Source organism: Protomyctophum bolini (genome assembly GCF_963924005.1).
Source record: "Protomyctophum bolini genome assembly, chromosome: 23".
Taxonomy (NCBI): Eukaryota; Metazoa; Chordata; class Actinopteri; order Myctophiformes; family Myctophidae; genus Protomyctophum; species Protomyctophum bolini.
This window is the reverse complement of record NC_137884.1, coordinates 5,948,382-5,968,614: the sequence shown is the minus strand read 5'-3', so window position 1 is coordinate 5,968,614 and position 20,233 is coordinate 5,948,382. Positions and strand designations below refer to the sequence as shown.

Below are 20,233 nucleotides of genomic sequence, written 5' to 3'. Positions count from 1 at the left end.
TTGTGCGTCTCGTGTAGTGTTGTGCTGTGGTGGTTCCACTCACGCGGTTGTCGTAGACCTTCTTGAGAGCCTCGTAGCGGATGGAGCCCTGGAAGATCACACCCTGGAAGGTGTTGCTCTTATCACTGGCTACGAGCTCCACACACACCATCTCCCCCTCGCCCACGGTCATATCACTGAAGACCTGTACGCACACGCACACGCACACACACACACACACACACACACACACACACACACACACACACTTGCCATTACTATATGGTACTTTCGGTTCAACCATTTCTATCAGCCTTATGCCTGACCCAATTCCCTCACTACTGCGCAACCTTAGCCTTTGCTAGTTCTTAACTAGGTTTTTGCGATGGTTGATGCGATGTGATGTGAGGGTGCAGACTAGCAGACACTGACGAAGGACTGCTGTATCAGCGCCCCCCACTCCCTCCTATCCAGCATCAGGGTCTGAAGCTCTGCCATGCGTCTACGTACGTAGGTGGTGCACCTCTTCCCCCCTCCTAGCGGCAGTGGCGGAAAAGAAATACTCAAATTCTTTCCTTAAGTGTAGAAGTAGAAGTACGCTGTTACAAGTAAAAGTCTGGAATTAAAAATGTACTCATTGTGCAGAATGACCCGTTTCAAGTTTTCAAATCTATAACATTTTTGAGGGGCGCTAGCACCTCCAATATTCAGCTATTAGTGTATATGTGGACGAGCAAATAGGTATTTTTGTCCTACACAAAATTCCCACTGACAATGAATGGAAAATGCACATCATCATGTGGACGAACAAATCGACATCGACAAGTACACAATGCGTCGCATTTGACACATATGCCAAAATGTATGTAGGGCTGAAGTGGATAATGTATATAATATGTAATAATAATCAAAATCTACAAAGTAACTAAAGTTTTCAAATAATTGTAGCGGAGCAAAAGTAGAGAGATGTAGTGGAGTAGAAGTAAAAGTATTGGAAATTGGAACTGCTCAAGTAAAGTACAAACACCTCAATAAAATGTACTTATTTACTTTCCACCACTGCCTGCCAGGCTCATGCTTCTGTCCCTGACCTTGACCTTGTCCGTGAGGCGCAGGAGGTGCAGAGGTAGCCAGAATCCAAGGCCTTGTCCTGCTGTTCTGTGATTAACTAAACCTAACCATCAATCCTCAGTTCATCAATTCATTAAGATGATGCTCATCAAGATTACAACTTGTCCAAAATGCAGCAGCCAGAGTTTTAACTAGAACTAAGATGAGAGAACATATTACTCCAGTTTTGGCTTCACTGCACTGGCTTCCGGTTGTTTTTAGGATTGATTTTAAAATTATTTTACTTGTTTATAAAGCTCTCAATGGTCTCGCACCTTCCTACCTACATGACTGCCTGCCTAAATATGTCCCAAACCGCCCCTAAGGTCTTCCGCTGCTGGCCTGCTCGCTTTGCCTAAAAAAATGGCAACTAAAAAATACGGGGAAGCAGCGTTTTGCTTCTATTGGCCGACGGCGTGGAACAAACTCCCACTGTATCTTCGACAGGCAGCCTCTGTAGACATTTTTAAAGCACAGCTCAAGACCCACTTCTACACTCTTGCTTTTAATTGATCTTTAAATGTTTTGTTATTCATGTCCTCACTGTATTGCATTACTGCTCTTGTTTTTTAATGTTTATGCCTTGCTTTTCTTTTCTTTTTTTTCTCCATTGCTCTGTAAAGCACTTTGAGCTGCATTTCATGTCATGAAAGGTGCTATACAAATGAAGTTTTATTATTATTATTATCAGCAGCCATGTCAGAGCCAAATGTCCTCACAATGATACGCAAGCACGCACGCACGCACACACGCACGCACGCACGCACGCACACACGCACGCACGCACGCACGCACGCACACACGCAATGAGTATACAGTACACATTGACAACCGAGGTGCCGAGCTCTCTCTCAGCGTGGGCCAAACAAAGCTGTTTAATCTCTGGACAAAACCCAGGAAGTTCCATTGATTTGTTCCCTGGACAGAAGCTGGTCTCATTGCTTTAACCGGCTAATAAACACAGGCGTTCTTGTGTTCAAGTGGAGTGAAAAAGCACGAAGCAACGGGCCATTACGCCACAGTCGCCGTACACTAGTCGATCGGCCCTGCTCTCAAGGGGGAGTCGCAGCAAGACGTGACTGCAGCCAATCAGATACGGTCTGTAGCGGTGTCTGATTGGACGTGGACTGTGGGCTTTATGAGGCAGCAGGGTGAATACAGCGACAAAAAGAAAGCAGCAGCTGTTCAGACGGAGGGAGGCCCCGGTGGATCGTCACAATCATAAACAAGGCTTACAGCAGTATTACTTTGGTCCCCGAGATGTGTACATCGCTCTTGTCGGGCAGAAACCTCATATCTCCAATATTTCACCTTTTTAGGTTTTCTTCCCCCACAAATGAAAGCCCTACTTGCGTCATATACAAAACTGTCGTGATTTAGAAGACATTTTTAAAATGTCGACGTCAGGCCAAAATGGGTTAAGACGGCGAGCCTCCGTCGCGGTCTAGTGACTCCATAGAGTCCATAGAGTTATATATGAGGCCTAGTCCGCAGTTGTTGTAGGCGAGAGGCACTTCCACGTGGGCCACAGAAAGCGGGGTGTGGTTATAAGCACAACCCGTGTAGGATTTACAATTTACATTTACATTTCGCATTGAAATCGTCTGTATCGGCTGATACAGACCAATAAGCCACTCCAACCTTACTACTGAGCAAAGAGCACATATCTTCATTTATTATATGTGGGGGAAAAGTACGGTCTTCTGGGGGGCCCACGTACCTCCTCAAAGTTGTCAATCATGAAGAAGATATTTGGGTAGCTCATTTTGGACTCCTCCCCCTTGCTGTCCATGGCGTGTTTGCTGGGAGATGCAAAGACTTCCTGCGAGACAGGAAGACAGACTCGGCGTGAGGCTAATTAAATTGCGTCGTCACCGTTAGGTGGAAACGTGTGTTAAAAACAGTTCTCTTTTTTTATTTATTAAAGAAATACCATAACATGGTGAAAAGTGCCGAGCTACAAGCTCAGCTTGTTGACCGGCTATTTTCACAATTGTTGTGTGACACTCTTACATGATGAAGTAGGGCATTCATTTACAAAAATATATAAAAGTTGAAATATGGAGATACTTTATACGTTTTCTGTTCCGACAGCGACCACATGTAAAACTTATTAACACTTATTTATTGCCGATTAGATTTTTCTTGTAAAATGTAGGCATATCATTTATAGGTGAACATTTTTATGCTTAACCCATGTAGACGAAAACTGTCGTAATTTAGAAGACATTTGTAGAATATAAATGGGTTAAACAGCTCATCTCCAAGCTCACGTGACGTGGCGCGCTGTATGATTGGAGATTTGCTATTTTTACTGTGCGACACTCCATGAGCTGTTTTAACACTGCAACTCAATATGTCAGCTAATTAGAGTGTAATAATCTAGTGGCGGCGTCTCACATCATTAACCATGTTGTAAACCCTCCATTCTTAGTAAAAATTGATTTTTTTACCTGACATTTCTTCTTGTGAATGTGTATGTCTCCAGCATCTGAGCGAGTGCAAACAGCACAAGTCACCACATAGTCCAGCTGGAAAAAACAGCAGCGTGTTTACAATCAATCAAATCGAACTAAATATACCGGTCTGTGTGTGTGTGTGTGTGTGTGTGTGTGTGTGTGTGTGTGTGTGTGTGTGTGTGTCTGTGACCTATCCGTTGATTGCTTGATGGAATATTTTATTAGACAGAAATGCAAAACAGTACGAGTATAGTCAAACACTTTGTCTAAAAGGATTACACCAAACAAGACCTTGCGGTCTTGTTTCCATTGGGGTCCTATGTATCCAATTCATCAACATGAAGGGTGCGTTTTATTTTCCAGGGATGGGGTCAAGGTATTCCACACTTGGGTGGCAGTGCTGTAGAAGGAGAATTCCCCCATGTTTCTTCTATAGGTGGAGGTGGATGTTACCAAATCATTGCTTATGCAAATTTCGAATATATATTCTCAAATGAAATCTTTGCTTCTGGGGGGGGGGTCCTTTCCCCCCATCTCTCTCCCCATTTCCTCTCAGACTACTTTCCATCCTATCAATAAAGGCAGAAAAAGCCCACAATATCTTTTAAAAAAGTAGGGCTGAATGAGGGCTCTGAGTCCTGTTGACAAAAAGTGGAAATTCTGCCCAAAATTCCTGTATTGTTCTTGCGTACAGTATACAGTATAATGAATGCAGTACCTTCTGTAGAATGAGGTTGAGGTAGACGCTCTCCTCCCAGTCGATGTCAGGGTCTCCCAGTCCCGGCAGCTTCTTGGAGTCTCTCCGGTACACTTCCACCTCCACCTGAGAGTCCCACACAGCAAACACACACAAATAATTGCGATTAACGGTTTAATTGTGCTTTTGTCATTGAACATAAATAACAATTCACATTTCTGTTTGGCTTTTAGACTTTAACAAAAGCCCCACAGTGCAAATATGACAAAATACAGTACAAAGAAAACACAGGTTATTTTATTTTTTTATCCATTTCTGGCAAAGTAACAGCTTTGGACATATGTGTGTGTGTGTGTGTGTGTGTGTGTGTGTGTGTGTGTGTGTGTGTGTGTGTGTGTGTGTGTTTCTCAATCTCATTTTATGGAAATTATATTGAGAATACCCAACCAAAAAAAACAAAATACTTGTGCGATGCACCGAAAGGGAAATTCTTGGCCGAAACCGAATAATATATATAATATATATATTTTTCCTACCATTGCTGTCATGGCCATACCTTAAAGCTACCTGATTTATGGCAAAATAAATAGTTTTGGCTAAACTTAACTTAAATAATAATCACTATTATGGGTCCATAACACATTTATTGAGCTGTTTTGAATGCATTAATTGCATACAATATTCGGTGATATATTTTCGGCCTATTCGGGCCAAAACCGAATAGGCCGAAAATGCATTTTTAGCCAATTTTCTGATTATTCGGTGCATCACTAATGAAGTTGAAATATGGACATATGAGGTTAAGAGGACAAGAGCATGACGACATGCTCTTTTTGTCCTGACATTGCTTCTGTTGGTACAGCACTCTGTGGCTCGCTGCCACTGCCAGGGAGGCACAGTGGTTCCCAAAGGAGAACAACTTCTCAGTTTTCTTCAGTTTTAGTCGACAAAAATGAAGACCGATTAGTTGATAATTAGTCACAAAGCTTTCACTTTGACTTTCAGTATGTTTCTAACAACGCCGCAGGTCTCAAGACACTGATGATGCTAGATAGGAGGCAGCGATTCAGGAGTCCCCAGTAGGAAGAGATATATATATATATATATATATATATATATATATATATATATATATCTTCCTAATATATATCCGGGACTATGCAGCCCCTTCAGCCTTTGTCCCTGTTCCAACACCCACCCCATGACATTCTTGACTCTTCAATTCCAAGGTTTGGTCCTCTAGTCATCTTTGTGTGAGAGACACTACTGTAAGCAGCGCACGCATGTGCGCTCATGTTACCATGGCAACTGTTTACAAGCGCTTAATGCTTTTCTGAATTGAAACCACGCGTACACACACGGCTGAGATCTTTTCAAAACAGACCGTATAGAGAGGCAGCCTGACTGTACAAGTGGTTCTAAAGTGGTTACACTTTAGAGCGCTAAAATAAGGACACCAGCCCGTCTGTCTAATAACATTCCTCATTCCTCTTCCGTTTCCCAAATCACAATACGACGCGTTGTGAGCTTGCAGATCGACTATCAATGTCACTGGTTTGGGTCCCGGGGAGTCATCGAACGTCCCTTTTGGGCCTCTGCCCTCGAGCCAAAAGGTCGTGAACCACTGTTCTAATTACCGGTAAGCTGTTCTTTATCCACCATCTTGTCAGAATAACTCCTTATACCACCCATTTGGCTCATGATCTACTGGCTTAGATGATTAGCAGTGATCTCTCTGCCAGGGTGGAGAGAGAGACGCCGAGGCAGGCAGGGCCGTAAAGCTTGACGGTTAGCGGTAGCTTTTCTTTTCTGTAATAGACCATCAGGCCAGAGAGAGAGAGAGAGTGAGAGAGAGAGAGAGAGAGAGATTGAGGGCATGGCCTTTCTTCCCAGTTATTTTAAGTGGATGATGAGTCATCATCATGTCATCCAATACTATGAATGTACAGCAGGTGATATCTGAAGCTGGTGTTCTCTTCAATCTCTTGTATTTATTTAACAGCAGCAGCAGCAGCGAGACTCTTGTGATGCTTGTGGAATAAATTAAAGCCATTCAAATGAGCCTGGAGTCTAAACTGCCTCCCCCTGGCCAGCCGAGGCGCCTGATGGAGGGGAAAGGAACTGTTTGGAATAACGTGTTCCTTCCACGCGCTACGTCCAACCAGGGAAACTCCCCCCTGTCAGGTGTAAAGGAGCAACTTGGACACTCAAGCATGAAGGAAGCATGAGTTAAGTCCGTTGCTCTCCCCAGGTTGGCGGAGGGTGTGTAGAGCCCAGGATCACATTAGATGATTGACACATGGGGTGAAAAATGGGTTACAAAATCGTGGGATAAAAAATATATATTAAAAAACAAATGAGCCTGGAGTTGTGTATAGTATACCAGTCCAAAACACCATGTTCACAACAATAATAACGCTGTTATTTTTTTATATCTAAATACCGCCGGGCAGAAAACCTTGTATCTCCATATTTCATGTTTTTTTCTCCATAAATTAGTACACTGCTTCATCATCACACAAATTGCGTCACACACAAAAGTAGTGAAAATAGCTGATCTACAAGCTCACAACGTGTGTAGCTTGTTATTTTCACAATTTTCAAATGTTTTTTTAAAATAATAACACAAAAAGCTATGGTTTTGGACATAGTGTACAAAGTTTCCACCCAATAGCAACGATGATATCTCTAGCCAAAGTAGCCTAACTCAGATATTTGACATTTCAAATACTAATATTTTAATTCGCTTTCATTTGTAGTCCTTAATAAGTGTAATTGCAAGAAAGACTACGTGTCCAATCTCTCCACAATCCAACCCGGTCGACCCTCTCATGTGTTAAGCCCCTCCCTTCTTCTGCTGTGATCTAATTGGCTAAAATGTGAACGTGTGCTGCTCTGTACTCTGTAGAGGTGAAAAGGTCAGCGGAAAGGTCAGCGCAGGCTGCAGCACACGTTTTCCTCCCATGGACAAATAAACGGGGTCCGTCAGATAACCCACCTTGCATAATTAAGGTACACACAAGAGTCACAGAATGTACTGTACTGTAGGACCGCAGTGAACGACGTGGGAGACTCCGCCTTGAGCCATCAAAACTTTATATACGTCTATGATTGGTTTAATATAGAAAGATGGCGAAGCAGTTATTAACAAAGAAAATGACACAATCATATGAATGGAAAGGTATCCAAAGTCAAAGTCGTATGATTAGTCACACACCACAGTGAAATTTGTTCTCCGCATTTGACCCATCTCTTGGAGCGGTGAGTATGTCACTAGGGATGGGACGATATGAAAATGACGTGGATTATTGCGACAAATTGACGATATTATCGCGATAATCAAAATATACGTAAAACTTTAAATGTCACTTTTATTAACCACTAGAATTCCCAGCATCTCTATTCTTGGGGGAACGTTCGGCTATTTTTGGCAAATCCATTTGTGACCAAATTTAACTGAGGGACTGCCATAGGATTTTTTTCATGTCATATGAAAGCAGGGAATCAAATTGACATATTGGTTGTTCAGTTTGACCCACCAGTTTTGGAGATATTTGGAGTAATGTCTTGCAGAAAACAGCGAGTTGAGAAAACAGGCTTGAAAGGTTCACTTCTGTGGTCTCTAACATTACACCTAGCTACATGATTAAGCATTGATTTCATATTTACATTTCAGCTCTGACACTTATTTCAGACAGGCTCTAGTATGGGAAGAGTCTGCCTGTGCCTGTCTCAGTCAAATCTGGTCACATTTCAAGTGAAATAAGAGCGTACCAAATGTGGTCTTTGTTTTTAATCATTATAATTTCAATACAGTTTTGATGAATGACTGAATGAATGAATGAATTAAATTATTTTTCTATGTAATTTCTTAATAATAATAATAAATAAAATAAAAATCTAAGAAATTCCAATAATTAGAAAACAAATTCTGATCTACAAGCTCGCAATGTGCCGTAAAGCGACGTGTTGTGAGCTTGTGGATCTTCACTAGTTTGGCTCCCGGGCAAACGTCTCATTTCACTTTTGGGTCACGCGCCGTCACGGGTAAAAAAAGTTTGGGAATCTCCGTTATACAGTACTTCCCGTGGGAGGTGGTGGTGGTGAGATATTAGAGACCATGCTCTGGCATACAGTAGTGCCCAGTGCTGCCCACTCACACTGAGTAACCATATGCCACCTCAGACATCTGTCATCACACATCTGATTCTGATCTGATCCATCTCAAACCAATGGATGTTTCGTCCTTTTAACTTGTGCTTATTGGCTAAGGCCTCATCGTGAATTGTGAAAGATAATGAATTGGTAAAGCTACCCTCCGCTTAACCCATTTAGATCTGAGGCCGATTCTAAAAATGCCTTTCTGAAATCAAATAAAATAGGCCTATTTATTGAAAAAATACTAAAACATTATGTTGCTATATTGTATACTGTACAAAGAGAACCCAAAAATGGGTTCCCGTCTTGAAGAAAGGTAAAAACCCCAAAAGCCGTTCCTGTCCAAAATGGTTCTGTTTTTTAATAAATCCAAATGATACATAGACTCCTGGCCTCTCTCCACTGGCTGCCGGTACGGTTTAGATTAGAATATAAAATATAAGATTCTCCTGTTAGGAATATAAAGCCCCTAAATGTGCTGGCCCATCCTACACAGTTGTCCTTGTTTTAACCTCTCCTACTACCTCCAGGTCCAGGTGGGGGGCTGGGGTGGTCCCTGAGAATTGTTAGGAAGTTCAAGAGGGGAGAAACCCACCACACATGTCAAACACAGATGTGTGGTCCCCATGCCTTATCTTGTGAGTGGAGATTGCATTGTGGAGATAAGATCGCGTTGGTGACTATAAGTGTTCCCCCGAACGTTGAAGGCAGGCTGTGAGTCCTGTACTATTACTACGACGACAACCATGCAGGTAATATAATACAATATTTTCTATAATAGATAATACGAATTTATAAGACTGTCACTGTCCGGTATGGTTAGGCTGGCAGGTGTGTGTGTGTGACTTGATTTCAATCCGAGATGCAACGTGATTTGTAGGCCAGAGATTCTGCATAGCAACAGGTTGTCTGAATGGCAAATCGCAAGTCCCTCACGATTTATGCGGTATTCTACAATTCATCTATACTGCATGATGCATCATTCTCCATTAATTGCATGCTTCACTGTTACACTTTGCTGAGCTGTGCCGTCTGTTAGGCAGGCAACGATATATCGTAAAATAGATTCAAACCGGTGAGGGCTGGTAAAAAAAAGAGAAGAAAATCCAGGATCTTTGTAAGAGAATTGATGAAAAAAAAAAGTTTCAGTCATTTGCTACTGTATTGAAAAGAGAATAAAAATAAAAGAGAAAGAAAATATTGGATTTGGGTAAGAGAAATTAAAAATAAATGATATTCTTTGGTCAATTGTATGTCAAATAATGTTGCATTGTGAACCTAGTATCGTGACTCGATTCTGCCTTTTCTTAGTCTCTGGTTCTGTTGGCGGTGCTTCTACCCGTGGCGGTGGCCCTCTACCCCCTGGAATGTGGAGAGATCCAAGACTCGGGCGCCAAAGCCAGCGGAGTGTACACCATCTTCCCTGCGGGACCCAACTCCCCACGCCTTGCCTACTGCGACATGGACACAGACGGCGGCAGGTGGACGGTCGGTACCCCGCCATCAAATAAAATATATAAATATAAAAAAAAATATATATAAAAAAAATATATAAAATATAACTCCGGGTCCATTTGGTTCCATTTGTAGAGTCACCATTTAGATCATCAGGCCTCTGCAGCCTCTGGGAGACCTTTGGCTTTTACTGAAAATTACTATAATTTGCCTACATTTTCATAAAAAAAATTAACAATCTAATAATGAAAGGCAGATATACAATTTATATTAATTTGTCAGTTGTCACACCCCCCACTGAGACTGCGAGAGACTCCGGTTACTGCACACTCTAGTCTATAGCAATGATTACTATCAGAATAGAGCTGTTTAACATTTAGAACACAGAAATATAAATTACAGGAACATTTAACTGCAGGCGTGCTGTGTTTATGTGTTCACCGCACAACATGTCAAAGCAAAACCTCTTGTTCATATCAAATTAGTATTTTCTTCAAGTATTTTCTGGTGCCGGTTCTCCGACAGATCTTCCAGAGAAGGATGGATGGCACAGTGAACTTCTACAGAGGATGGGATCAATATAAGGATGGATTTGGATCTGCTTTTGGGGAGCACTGGCTGGGTGAGATGTAGCTTATTCAATTAATCGCTGCAAACTGTCCGGAAAAATCCACAAAATTTCCCCTCAAAAAAAAGAGAAGTAACTGATGGAATGATCAATTCACTATAATCAATAGTTGCAACCCTAATCGTGCTATGTAATACTGACCATTGTTCAGGTCTGGCCACTCTGGAGCTGCTCATGCACCAGAACCAGACCTATGAGCTGAGGGTGGACATGGAGGACTTTGAGGGAGAGAGCGCCTTCGCCCACTACGCCACCTTCTCCATCGGCAGCGAGCAGGACGGCTACAAACTCGACGTCGGTGCCTTCAAGGATGGAACCGCAAGTAAGAGAGAACTAACATAAACCACAGCACGGGTGGCACGTACAGGGTTAAAGTTCCTGCCCACCACCATGGAGAACTAGGGGTTTGAATCCTCAGCAGTTCACCAATTCAAACGTGAATAACTCCCTGTTCTCGTCAATGCAGAGGATGCCCTTAAATACCACAACGGGCAGAAGTTCTCCACCTACGACCGTGACCAGGACGACGACTACTGGAAGCACTGCGCCAAGAAGCACGAGGGGGCGTTCTGGTTCTTTGCCTGCGCCAACACCAACCCCAACGGCGTGTACATGTGGGGCGAGAAGGACGCTGAGACCGGCGTCAGCTGGTGGCCCTGGAAGAAGTCTCACTACTCCCTGAAGTCCATCTCCATGAAGATCAGAGCCCTGGCGGCCTAGATCATTCTGCGGCATTCCTGTTCCGTAGAGCAGCGCATAAAGCCAACCTATTTTCATCTTCCACGGAGCATGCTTATCGATAATGGTAATAAAGGTTTTATTTAAAAAATTCTAGTGCCATTTCTACATCTGGAATGTCTAATGTATACCATCATAATCTTATAGACACCTCGCAATGCAAAAAGCATTGTTAGCCTGTAGATCAGTTCTTGTTGGACATGTTTAGAGGGGCTGCAGATAGATTACACACAGACACGTGTGGCTTATTTTTTCCTATGGTTAGGAATTGGTTTTGACCCGTCTCAAATATTCGTTTGAGAAACTCTAATCCCACTCTATTGTCAATAAACCTGACATGAACCTCAGATAGGGATGAATGAAATACATCTGCTAATCCGTTTTTACATTTATGTTCAACATTTCAAGTGCAACAGACTTCATTAAATCGAGATTGCCAAAGGTTTATATTCAACCAGGATGAGGATACATTTTTAAACTACGTTTAAATTAGGTTTAACGTTTGGTGCAACAGGATTAGTGGATGTCTGAGCATTATTTTAATCCAGTGCAAAAGTTAAACCATGTCTGTGAATCTTTCACAATCGTCCTTATTCTAGTCTTTTCACAACCTGGTCATTGTGTCACTTGATTCCCATCATCCATGTTCTGGGAGGAATATTAACCAGAAATAGGCAATTTACAAGGTCACAGCTCTGCACAACGTAACGCGTTGTGAGCTTGCCTATTTCTGGTGAAGAGATTTGGTGTAGATGGGAAAAGGTACAGAGCCAAGTTACAGCCAACTCAGGTCCAGTTTACCAAGTCTAGTCTAGAGGGTTAATTCTCTTTTGCAACCTGGACATTATTCCAGCCCAGACTCTATACTAAGTTAAAAGCAGAACCGCTCTCTCCCCATCTTCTGTTCTGAAGCTAAACTCTTTATTAAGGAGTGCTTCATGTTCCCATCTGCAGATCAGTTCCCATCTGCAGATAAGATCTCTCATTCTTATTTCTGCCACTCATTAAATGTCTTCTTGTCCCTATTTTCTCCTGACACTTACCGGTATGTCTCTCACACTACCTTGGCTTTGAGGATCACATGAATAATGCCTTAGTGGTTCAGCTATTATTCCTTCACTATCGATGGGAGCACACTATGTGGTTGTAACTGTTAAGTCAGACTGGATTGTCAGCTAAATGCTTAACCCCTAAATACTTCAATTGCCGTCTGGGGTCCCCCAAGGGGCAAACACATTGATATTGGCCGATTCTAGTTGTTTTTAGATTAATCGGCATCGGTTCGATTAATCAGTCAGACCGATGAATGAATCGGTTCGATTAATCTGTATGTCTTTACAGATAAACAAGTCCAAAGTAACAGCTTGAAGAGATCTACAAAAATATTTTTTAATCTCACAATATTAAATATAAAGGGTATTAAAGTTAAATCTGGCTTGCCTAAGCCTGCAGTGCAGACACCCTGTTACATGTATTTTTCAGAATGGACAGAATTATTATAATTTTTCAATACAGAATGAGATCATATCGATATCGGTAACATGGGTTATCGGCCAAAACAGCAATTCATTATATCGGATATCGATATCGGTCACATCCCTCACTCCCCTCCTTTCCCACTTCCTCCGTGCCACAAAAATGTCACGACATGTGCCTTCTTCAGGGTAAAAAAGTAGTTATCACAGTAGTCTCTAAACTAAAAACGGCCGTGTGAAGTGAGGGGCGCTCTTATCATCATACATCATGACGTAAAATAGACACTAGTCTATTTGCTCAGACACTACGACGTGAAACTTTCCATTCATTGTCAATGGGAATGTGTAGGACAAAGTTTGTGAACATACACTAAAAGCTGGACATACAGTAGCCCCTCAAAAAAGGAGTAAATTTATCCCTGGCGGTGTAGTTTGAGCATTTTTCAAAAATGAAAAAGAAAAAAAATGGATCTATAACCTCAACGCTTCATGATTTGTGAGTGTGTAGTAGATCTATTTCAGAATAGCTGAATTGTAAAATGCGGTTTAATTGTGATCTCAGTGAGTCTGGTTTGACCTACTGTACCACTCCCTATGGCAGCCAGGAGTCTATTCAGAGAACATTCCACGTCATGCACTATGCAGTGCATCTGAAACCATGGCTCATAAAACCCAGCCGTGCACGCAATAGGACTAAACTCTGTCGGATCTACAGTACTATACATATACAGTATAATATACATACTTACTGTACTGTACATACATATACGGACAAGCGCTTGTAGATCCAACATTGCATGATACCAGTGGTGATGTCGTCGACTACCTTTTTCCACTGACGAAAACTAAATGGAAACTAAATAAAAACTAAAAAGACTAAATATACTGACAATTTCGTCAACAAATAAAAGCTAGACTAAAATGTTAGGAAGGCACTAGTGGACAAGAGATCCAGTATAAGTCATTTTACAATTAGTTGCATGCTGAAAATAGCAGATCTACAATCTCTTGTAGATCGGCTATTTAAAAAGATAGGCATCAAGGCCCGCCAAAATACATTTTGTTTGACTAAATCAACTGTAGATTTAGTCGGCAAAAATCTTATGATATTTAGTGACACTAAAACATTCCAGTATCATACAACACCGCATGATACCCTTGTATAGCATGAATTGGGCTCGAGTCTTAAATAGAACTTAAAACACATCTATACACAAAAAAGCGCTTCTACGATTAATGTAAAAGGTAATTGGAAGGATAATCGATAATAGTTGCAGCCCCAAGGACCCATGAGCAGTAAACCAATGACTCCCCCCCGCCCCAACTCACTTTCTTGCCCTCGGTGTTGTCTGCGCTGACGTAGGCGAGCTTCCTGCGCACGTAGAACAACATGTCGTCCTGCCGCGAAGACAACTTCTCCATGAAGTAGGTGGAGAACATCCACGTCCAGAACACGATGCGGTCATCCTTGAAACAACCTGGAGAGCGCACACACACAATCATAACAGTACATTAGTATCGTCACAATATCGACAAGAGGAACTCCGTTTCATATTGTCCACATTGCCCCGGCCATAGCCCTAAAGTACTCAACCTTCTTCTTCTTCGGCTTGACCAAATTATACAAAGACAATAAGAACAATAGATCACATACGTGATGAGTGTTTAACCACTTAATTGATAATTCTCTTGTGTTTTCCCTCTACACCTCACAGTACACTACGGTCCAATTCCATGGATTTTTTTTGTCACTTTGCTACTCGTAACAAAACAAATTCGGCTGGAAACCAGCATAGCAAAACCAGGCACTGGGTGCAGATTCAGACTTCTAATCTAAAATACAGTATGCTCTCTAATTACCTGATGTACCAATTTAAACAATGCAAATGTTAGTATTTTTAATTTTCCCCCCCACTCTATGGAAAGCTTCCCCAGAAAACACTGTCTGAATCTGCAGCCTTCATCATCACCAACCCAGCAAGCCAAATGACGTCATGATGACGAGGTCATTGGCTGGTAATCCAGTCTGGCAGTGTGCCGCGGGTTCGACTCCCGATCCCGCCGGCCTTTACTGCATGTCTCCCCCCCCCCATCTCTCTCCCCCTGTCAGCCTACTGTCTGTCCCTCCATAAAAAATAAATAATAATTATATAAAATAATAATAAAATAAAGGCGAAAGCCACTAAAAAAAATATTATATTATTATTCTGGGCCAGATCTGACTATAGTTATGATGTGACTTTTAGTTATGATAGTTATGAGGATCTGGCCTCGATCGGACTCTCCCTCATCCAGGGACGTCCGTCTTAGTGGGCAGAATGTCTGTTGGTTGGAATCAGGTGATATTCTGGGCCAGATCTGACTAGTCTTAGTTTGACTTGATCTGGCCCCAATCGAGACGTCACTAATTCGTCCGGGTCCTGACCGTGCTCGCTGGGAAAGGCCTGGACACTACAGGGTTAAAACCCTGGGGATCAGAAGGGGGGTTAGTGTGCCCGAGAGAGCCATCCTCATAAGGGTCATCTCTCATTCCACACAATAGCATCCTTTTTGCACGGTTGCCGGGCAACAGTTGCCGTGCGGCCAGTGTCTGGACTGTAGAAGGTAAGGAGGACCCCGAGGTGCAGGTGGACGCACACACACACACGCTCACACACACACACACACACACACACACACACACAGGTGAGACTTTAAGATAAGCCTCATCCGATGCATCCAATTTAAGCACAGTGATTGGGTAATTCAATATGGAGGTCGCTAGAATGTGTGGTGCTGCAATAGAAAACATCCTAATTATTTCCCCTGTGATGTTATATCAATACTTTGTCGTCAAAGTGTATGGACTTTTTGCAACATTTCAAGTATATACCGTAATGGTGTTATTTCATTTAACAATTCACAACAGAAAAAAAGTATGCATTAGCTAGAGTCTGACTGAATTCACCATCTATGCATAATTAATTAGATATTGCTGCAGATCTAAACAGGCCAAATAATAATAATGATAATAAAAAAAACAAAAAAAACAAGAGATATAATAATGCCTATTTTATGCTCTGCGGTACGGTGTAGTCGCAACCGGAAATGGCCGATCCACAAACTCACAACACGTCGCCTGCGCGTTACACTGAGAGCTTGTAGATCGGCTGTTTCCACAGCCGCGCGCGACACTGTCGCTTAGCGAAGTATAATTGGGGCTTGACTGAGGTGCTGCGCTATGCTGCAGTGTTACTGCAGTTAAATCAGTGTTCAGTGCATCTCCAACCCCCTGCTTAATAGCATCATAGGATATAGTGATAGCATGTGTTTGGCTGCAAGGGCAGCTGTAGCAGCTTCTCACAACATTCCATTCGTTTCCCCAACATGCCCGTCGCTTGCTTCCACTGTTTAGTGTGATGTGACAAGTTATATAAACGTTTTTTTAATGGGCTGCATAATGGATTTTGAACATCCCGAGTTTTGCTGCTGCCACTCAACGTCCCAATCTGTACAATTCAACGTTGAACTATACATTGTGTCGTTGCTGTCGGGTAAGAAACCTTGTATCTCCATGTTTCACATTTTAATTTGGTAAATTGATGTCTTCGCTATTCTTAAATGTATTTAATATAATGATAAAAAAGGAACGGTACAAGGTTTGCAATACACGACGATATATATTGAGTAGATCAGATTGTATTCTGCCATCTCAGTACATTTTAATTCCATATACAGATTACAGATACAATGTTTGGGGAATTATATTTATGAGAACATGAGAAAAGTAGGTAAAGCCTTTCTAATCTATCTCTTTCACGTCACTCATCATGATTAACTGAATATTGATGAACTTGGTCGGTCCAGCAGTTTGCGAGATTGGGCCAAACACATGCAACCTGCTTATAGATGAAAGTCCCTGTGTGTGTGCGTGCGTGCGTGCAGGTTTCAGTATTTGTCAGGTGTAAGAAGGGGTGTTCCAAGGATAAAAGGCCAAGGCTGCTAACCGCAGGTCTAATGAGAGTTCCCATGCTGCAAGGTAAAGGTCACAGGTTCAGCTCTTCATGCAGCAGAAGCCGTGTCATTTTGAAGTAACCTTTGTGAGAGATACAGGAGACCAGCCACCTGCTCTCTCATAGCAACAGCTACATTCACCAGAATATGTAGAACAATACCTCCGCTTTTTAATGGTCTACGACGTGCAGTCTGCGTCGTGGTGTGTGTGTGTGTGTGTGTGTGTGTGTGTGTGTGTGTGTGTGTGTGTGTGTGTGTGTGTGTGTGTGTGTGTGTGTGTGTGTGTGTCAGCTGCTCTCCTGGGCGACATCAAAGCTAGCTTGTGGCTCTGATGTCAGCATCTCTTTTTATGTGTTCTGGTGCCATGAGTCTCTGATGAGTTCAGTTGATTGTTTAACCACTTGAGCTCTCTTGTATGCGCCGTCGGCTATTCAGGGACGCTCTTATCATCATACATCATCTCATTCTGGCTTTTTTCTGTCTTCACTTTTGTCTTCAATGTTTGTGTTTACACAAACCCGGAAAGCTGGGCATATTAGGAGGGGCTAGCAGCCGCTCAAAAACAGCAATGCACGTTCTCGGCACGGCTCGTGCACGGAAACATTTGTGAGTTATTCGCAAGAGCCATGCCAAACTACATACATTAACGCTTATCCCTCCATTATGCCCAGGACGTGTCCACACGTCTTCATAAAGTCCGAGGCCCAGGACGTGTGGACACGTCTTTAGGTCCTTTTTAAAGCCAGGATGAATAACGAGGTCAGCTACTATTCCTTGGTTTTCTCCTCACAGACACAGAAAGGTGCTTTAGCCCACAGGGTGAATATAGGCCTACTGAATAAGATACAGTAGCATGGTTTATTAAACTACACAACAACAGAGTTCTCCCTGATAACAGACGACAAGCCTCGCAGGCTTCTTTCCTCACTTCTATTCTCTGGTTGGCTGCGCACGGCATGACACACTGTGAAATGCTCAGCACTCATTTTACTGTGTACAGAGAGAGAGAGAGAGAGAGAGAGAGAGAGAGAGACAGTGTCAACCCCACTAACCCTTCGGAGAAACAGAGTATTATACCAATGACAAAACCTGATAAGACTGTTCCGCCGTTGCCAATGCTGTGGTGGAAGTCACCGTCAGTGAAAATAAAATATGCCGTTATAAGGAGACGGGTACTGAATAAAGAAATAATTCCCCAGAGGGAGTTCGTTAGAGTGGTTGTGAGTGCAGCCGTACCACTGGTACACTTGGTGCAAAGACATCAAATGCCCAAGATCACAGGAACGTAACGTCTTCAAAAAGAAAAATCAGTACAGCCTTGTATGTAAAAGTGGTTCCCAGCAGCAGAGCAGTATAGCCTACCTATACATTTGAGAGATTTGAAAATGAGACAATATGCTGTGCATTTATATATAGATGAACAGCACAGCTGGATTGGTAGACGTACTGTATGAGATGGTTATTCTGAATACCTGTACTGTATATCTTGTATAAAGCAAAATAAGCAACTACTTATTATATACGAAGTTGTGTTAGACTAAAACCCATATATCAAAGTTATACACAAGGTCACTGCGTAAAATCCTCATGATCGAAGGAAAACAAACTAAACAAAAACAAACACAGACAACAGCTGTTGTGTGTGATTGAATTAGGCCATCTGCAGTTCTCAACACTTTACTGTGACACTTAACTTTGTTTGCTTTGATTTAGTAAGCTTTCATTTGATTGCACCCGTCCCACCGAGCTGCCAAACAAGAAGGTCGCTGTGTCGAAAAGCATTTGCATTGATGGACAGACCCTCATTAAATGAGTTCTTTATTGAAACTGTGTAACACCCATGTTGTCAGTAGTCTTTTCAGTGACACCTCCTGTAGCTCCGAACTGCGATTCCCAGAATTCAGCTTGAAATGAAAACACACAAAAGCCATTCAAAAAACAAATGCTGCAGCAGCGCCAAGGTCAGATATATATATGTCAGATCTTCATCAGGACATATAAAGTACATGTAATTTCCTGATGTCCACAAGAAATACAGCATAGCTTTTTCCAGCATCATCAGTGTGCAGACTATTCTTTTTATCATCTTCTTCCAAACCTTGAAAAGTCATTGTGATACAATAACTTAAAATGGAACCAGAACACAATCGATTGATTGGTCATTAAAAATAAAACATGCTGTGAAAAGAGTACAACGGCACTTGAGATTTTCAGAGTGGGACCTGATACAGAAAAGGTTGAGCATCTCTGGTACAGTACAGTATATACTGTAACTTAGCTCTTAATGACTGTGCACAGTGTGCACAGAGCTCTGCTTTGGGTTTGAGTGTTTGCAACTCACGGTGCCCTTGTGGAAAGCGGGACGTCGTACAATGAAGTGAAACACAGTCAAATTGATGTTGGAACCATGTGGACTTGTGGAGGTCACAGTAATGCACCACACTGATTGATATTCTCCACCCGATCAATACAATAGTCTGCTGATGAAATTCATGCAAGAAGAATTAAGGGCCCAAGAAGGTCTGATGACAAGTTGCAGCGCTCAAGTGAGCTTGACAAGTCAACTCTCTCTCACCAGCGGTTCTCAAAGTGGGGTTGAGGGACCCCCAGGCTTCCTTGAATGGTCACCCAGCTAAATGAGTGAATATATAGCATCACAATCATTTAAACCACTTCAACCCTATCAGGGCTGGACTGGGACCATAATTCGGCCCGGTCATTTTCGTGTGAATTTGGCCCAGACCAGCCCACCACAACCAGCGCGCAGATAGCAGAAACTATACCGCACGCTCTGTCGAGGCACACACAAACAAACTAGCCCTAATATCATGGCGGCCCCCTACGGTCGCGGCCCACCGGAAATGTGCCCGGTACATCCTATGGCCAGTCCAGCCCTGAACCCTATATATACACATTGGCTATTTTAAAACATCACACTCATGTGAAGTGAGGGGCGCCTTTGGGGGCACTAACAACAAGCGCGGCACACAACAAAAAACAAACATATAAAGTCCATAGACTTGGCTTCCCCATGACGTCACGAGGGGGCACACACAGGCGTTGGAGGGGCTATAGTTAGTGCCCCTCAAAATAAATATTAGGCATTTGGAATATATTTGAAACATTAGCACAAAAAAACAGCACAAATCTTGTATGGGGTTCCCCCTGGTACAAAATGTTTTCATATGGGATTCTGTAGCCAAATACATACAGTATAAATTTGTACTAGTGTTATGAGTTATGGGTTATTATATTGTACTCCTGCAGAGACACAGATGCTGTTATCCAGAGAGACAAAACTCCCGATCTGATGCAAGATCGGTCTTTGATCGCACAGGTTTTGCTCGCCGTTTGTGTGAACGGCTCTGCGAGAAGATATAGCGCCAATAAAGCGCTCGCCGACGCCGTCCCGAGCGTTTCTGAATATCTAGCAGGTTTGATAATTGGCTCTCTCGCCGACTGGACATCACAGTATGAACTGGTTTGCGACCGCGTCCCGAGAAGGCCTGCATTGTGCTGTGCTCACTGACACTGTCTCGAT

At 42.5% G+C, this 20,233-nt stretch overlaps 2 protein-coding genes across 3 annotated transcripts in view; one reads left to right on the top strand and one right to left on the bottom strand.

Moving 5' to 3' along the window:
• kiaa0930 overlaps window positions 1-20,233 on the bottom strand; it is a 52,145-nt gene that overhangs the window by 9,577 nt on the left and 22,335 nt on the right. For both annotated transcript variants that reach the window (XR_013963535.1, XM_080757187.1), the window contains exons 2-6: window positions 14,029-14,177; window positions 4,267-4,371; window positions 3,543-3,620; window positions 2,810-2,911; window positions 44-184 (exon numbers count right to left, since the gene is read on the bottom strand). Coding sequence is in view for 1 of the 2 variants with exons in the window: in XM_080757187.1 (XP_080613313.1) it covers window positions 44-184; window positions 2,810-2,911; window positions 3,543-3,620; window positions 4,267-4,371; window positions 14,029-14,177 (575 nt within the window). In the remaining variant the exon portion in view is untranslated. The remainder of the gene's footprint in view (window positions 1-43; window positions 185-2,809; window positions 2,912-3,542; window positions 3,621-4,266; window positions 4,372-14,028; window positions 14,178-20,233) is intronic.
• On the top strand, window positions 9,150-11,206 carry LOC308310561 (microfibril-associated glycoprotein 4-like; the record flags this gene model as incomplete). Its single annotated transcript, XM_080756948.1, has 5 exons — window positions 9,150-9,155; window positions 9,715-9,891; window positions 10,384-10,480; window positions 10,638-10,808; window positions 10,953-11,206. The coding sequence occupies 5 exons, from the start codon at window positions 9,150-9,152 to the stop codon at window positions 11,204-11,206; spliced, it is 705 nt and encodes a 234-aa protein (XP_080613074.1).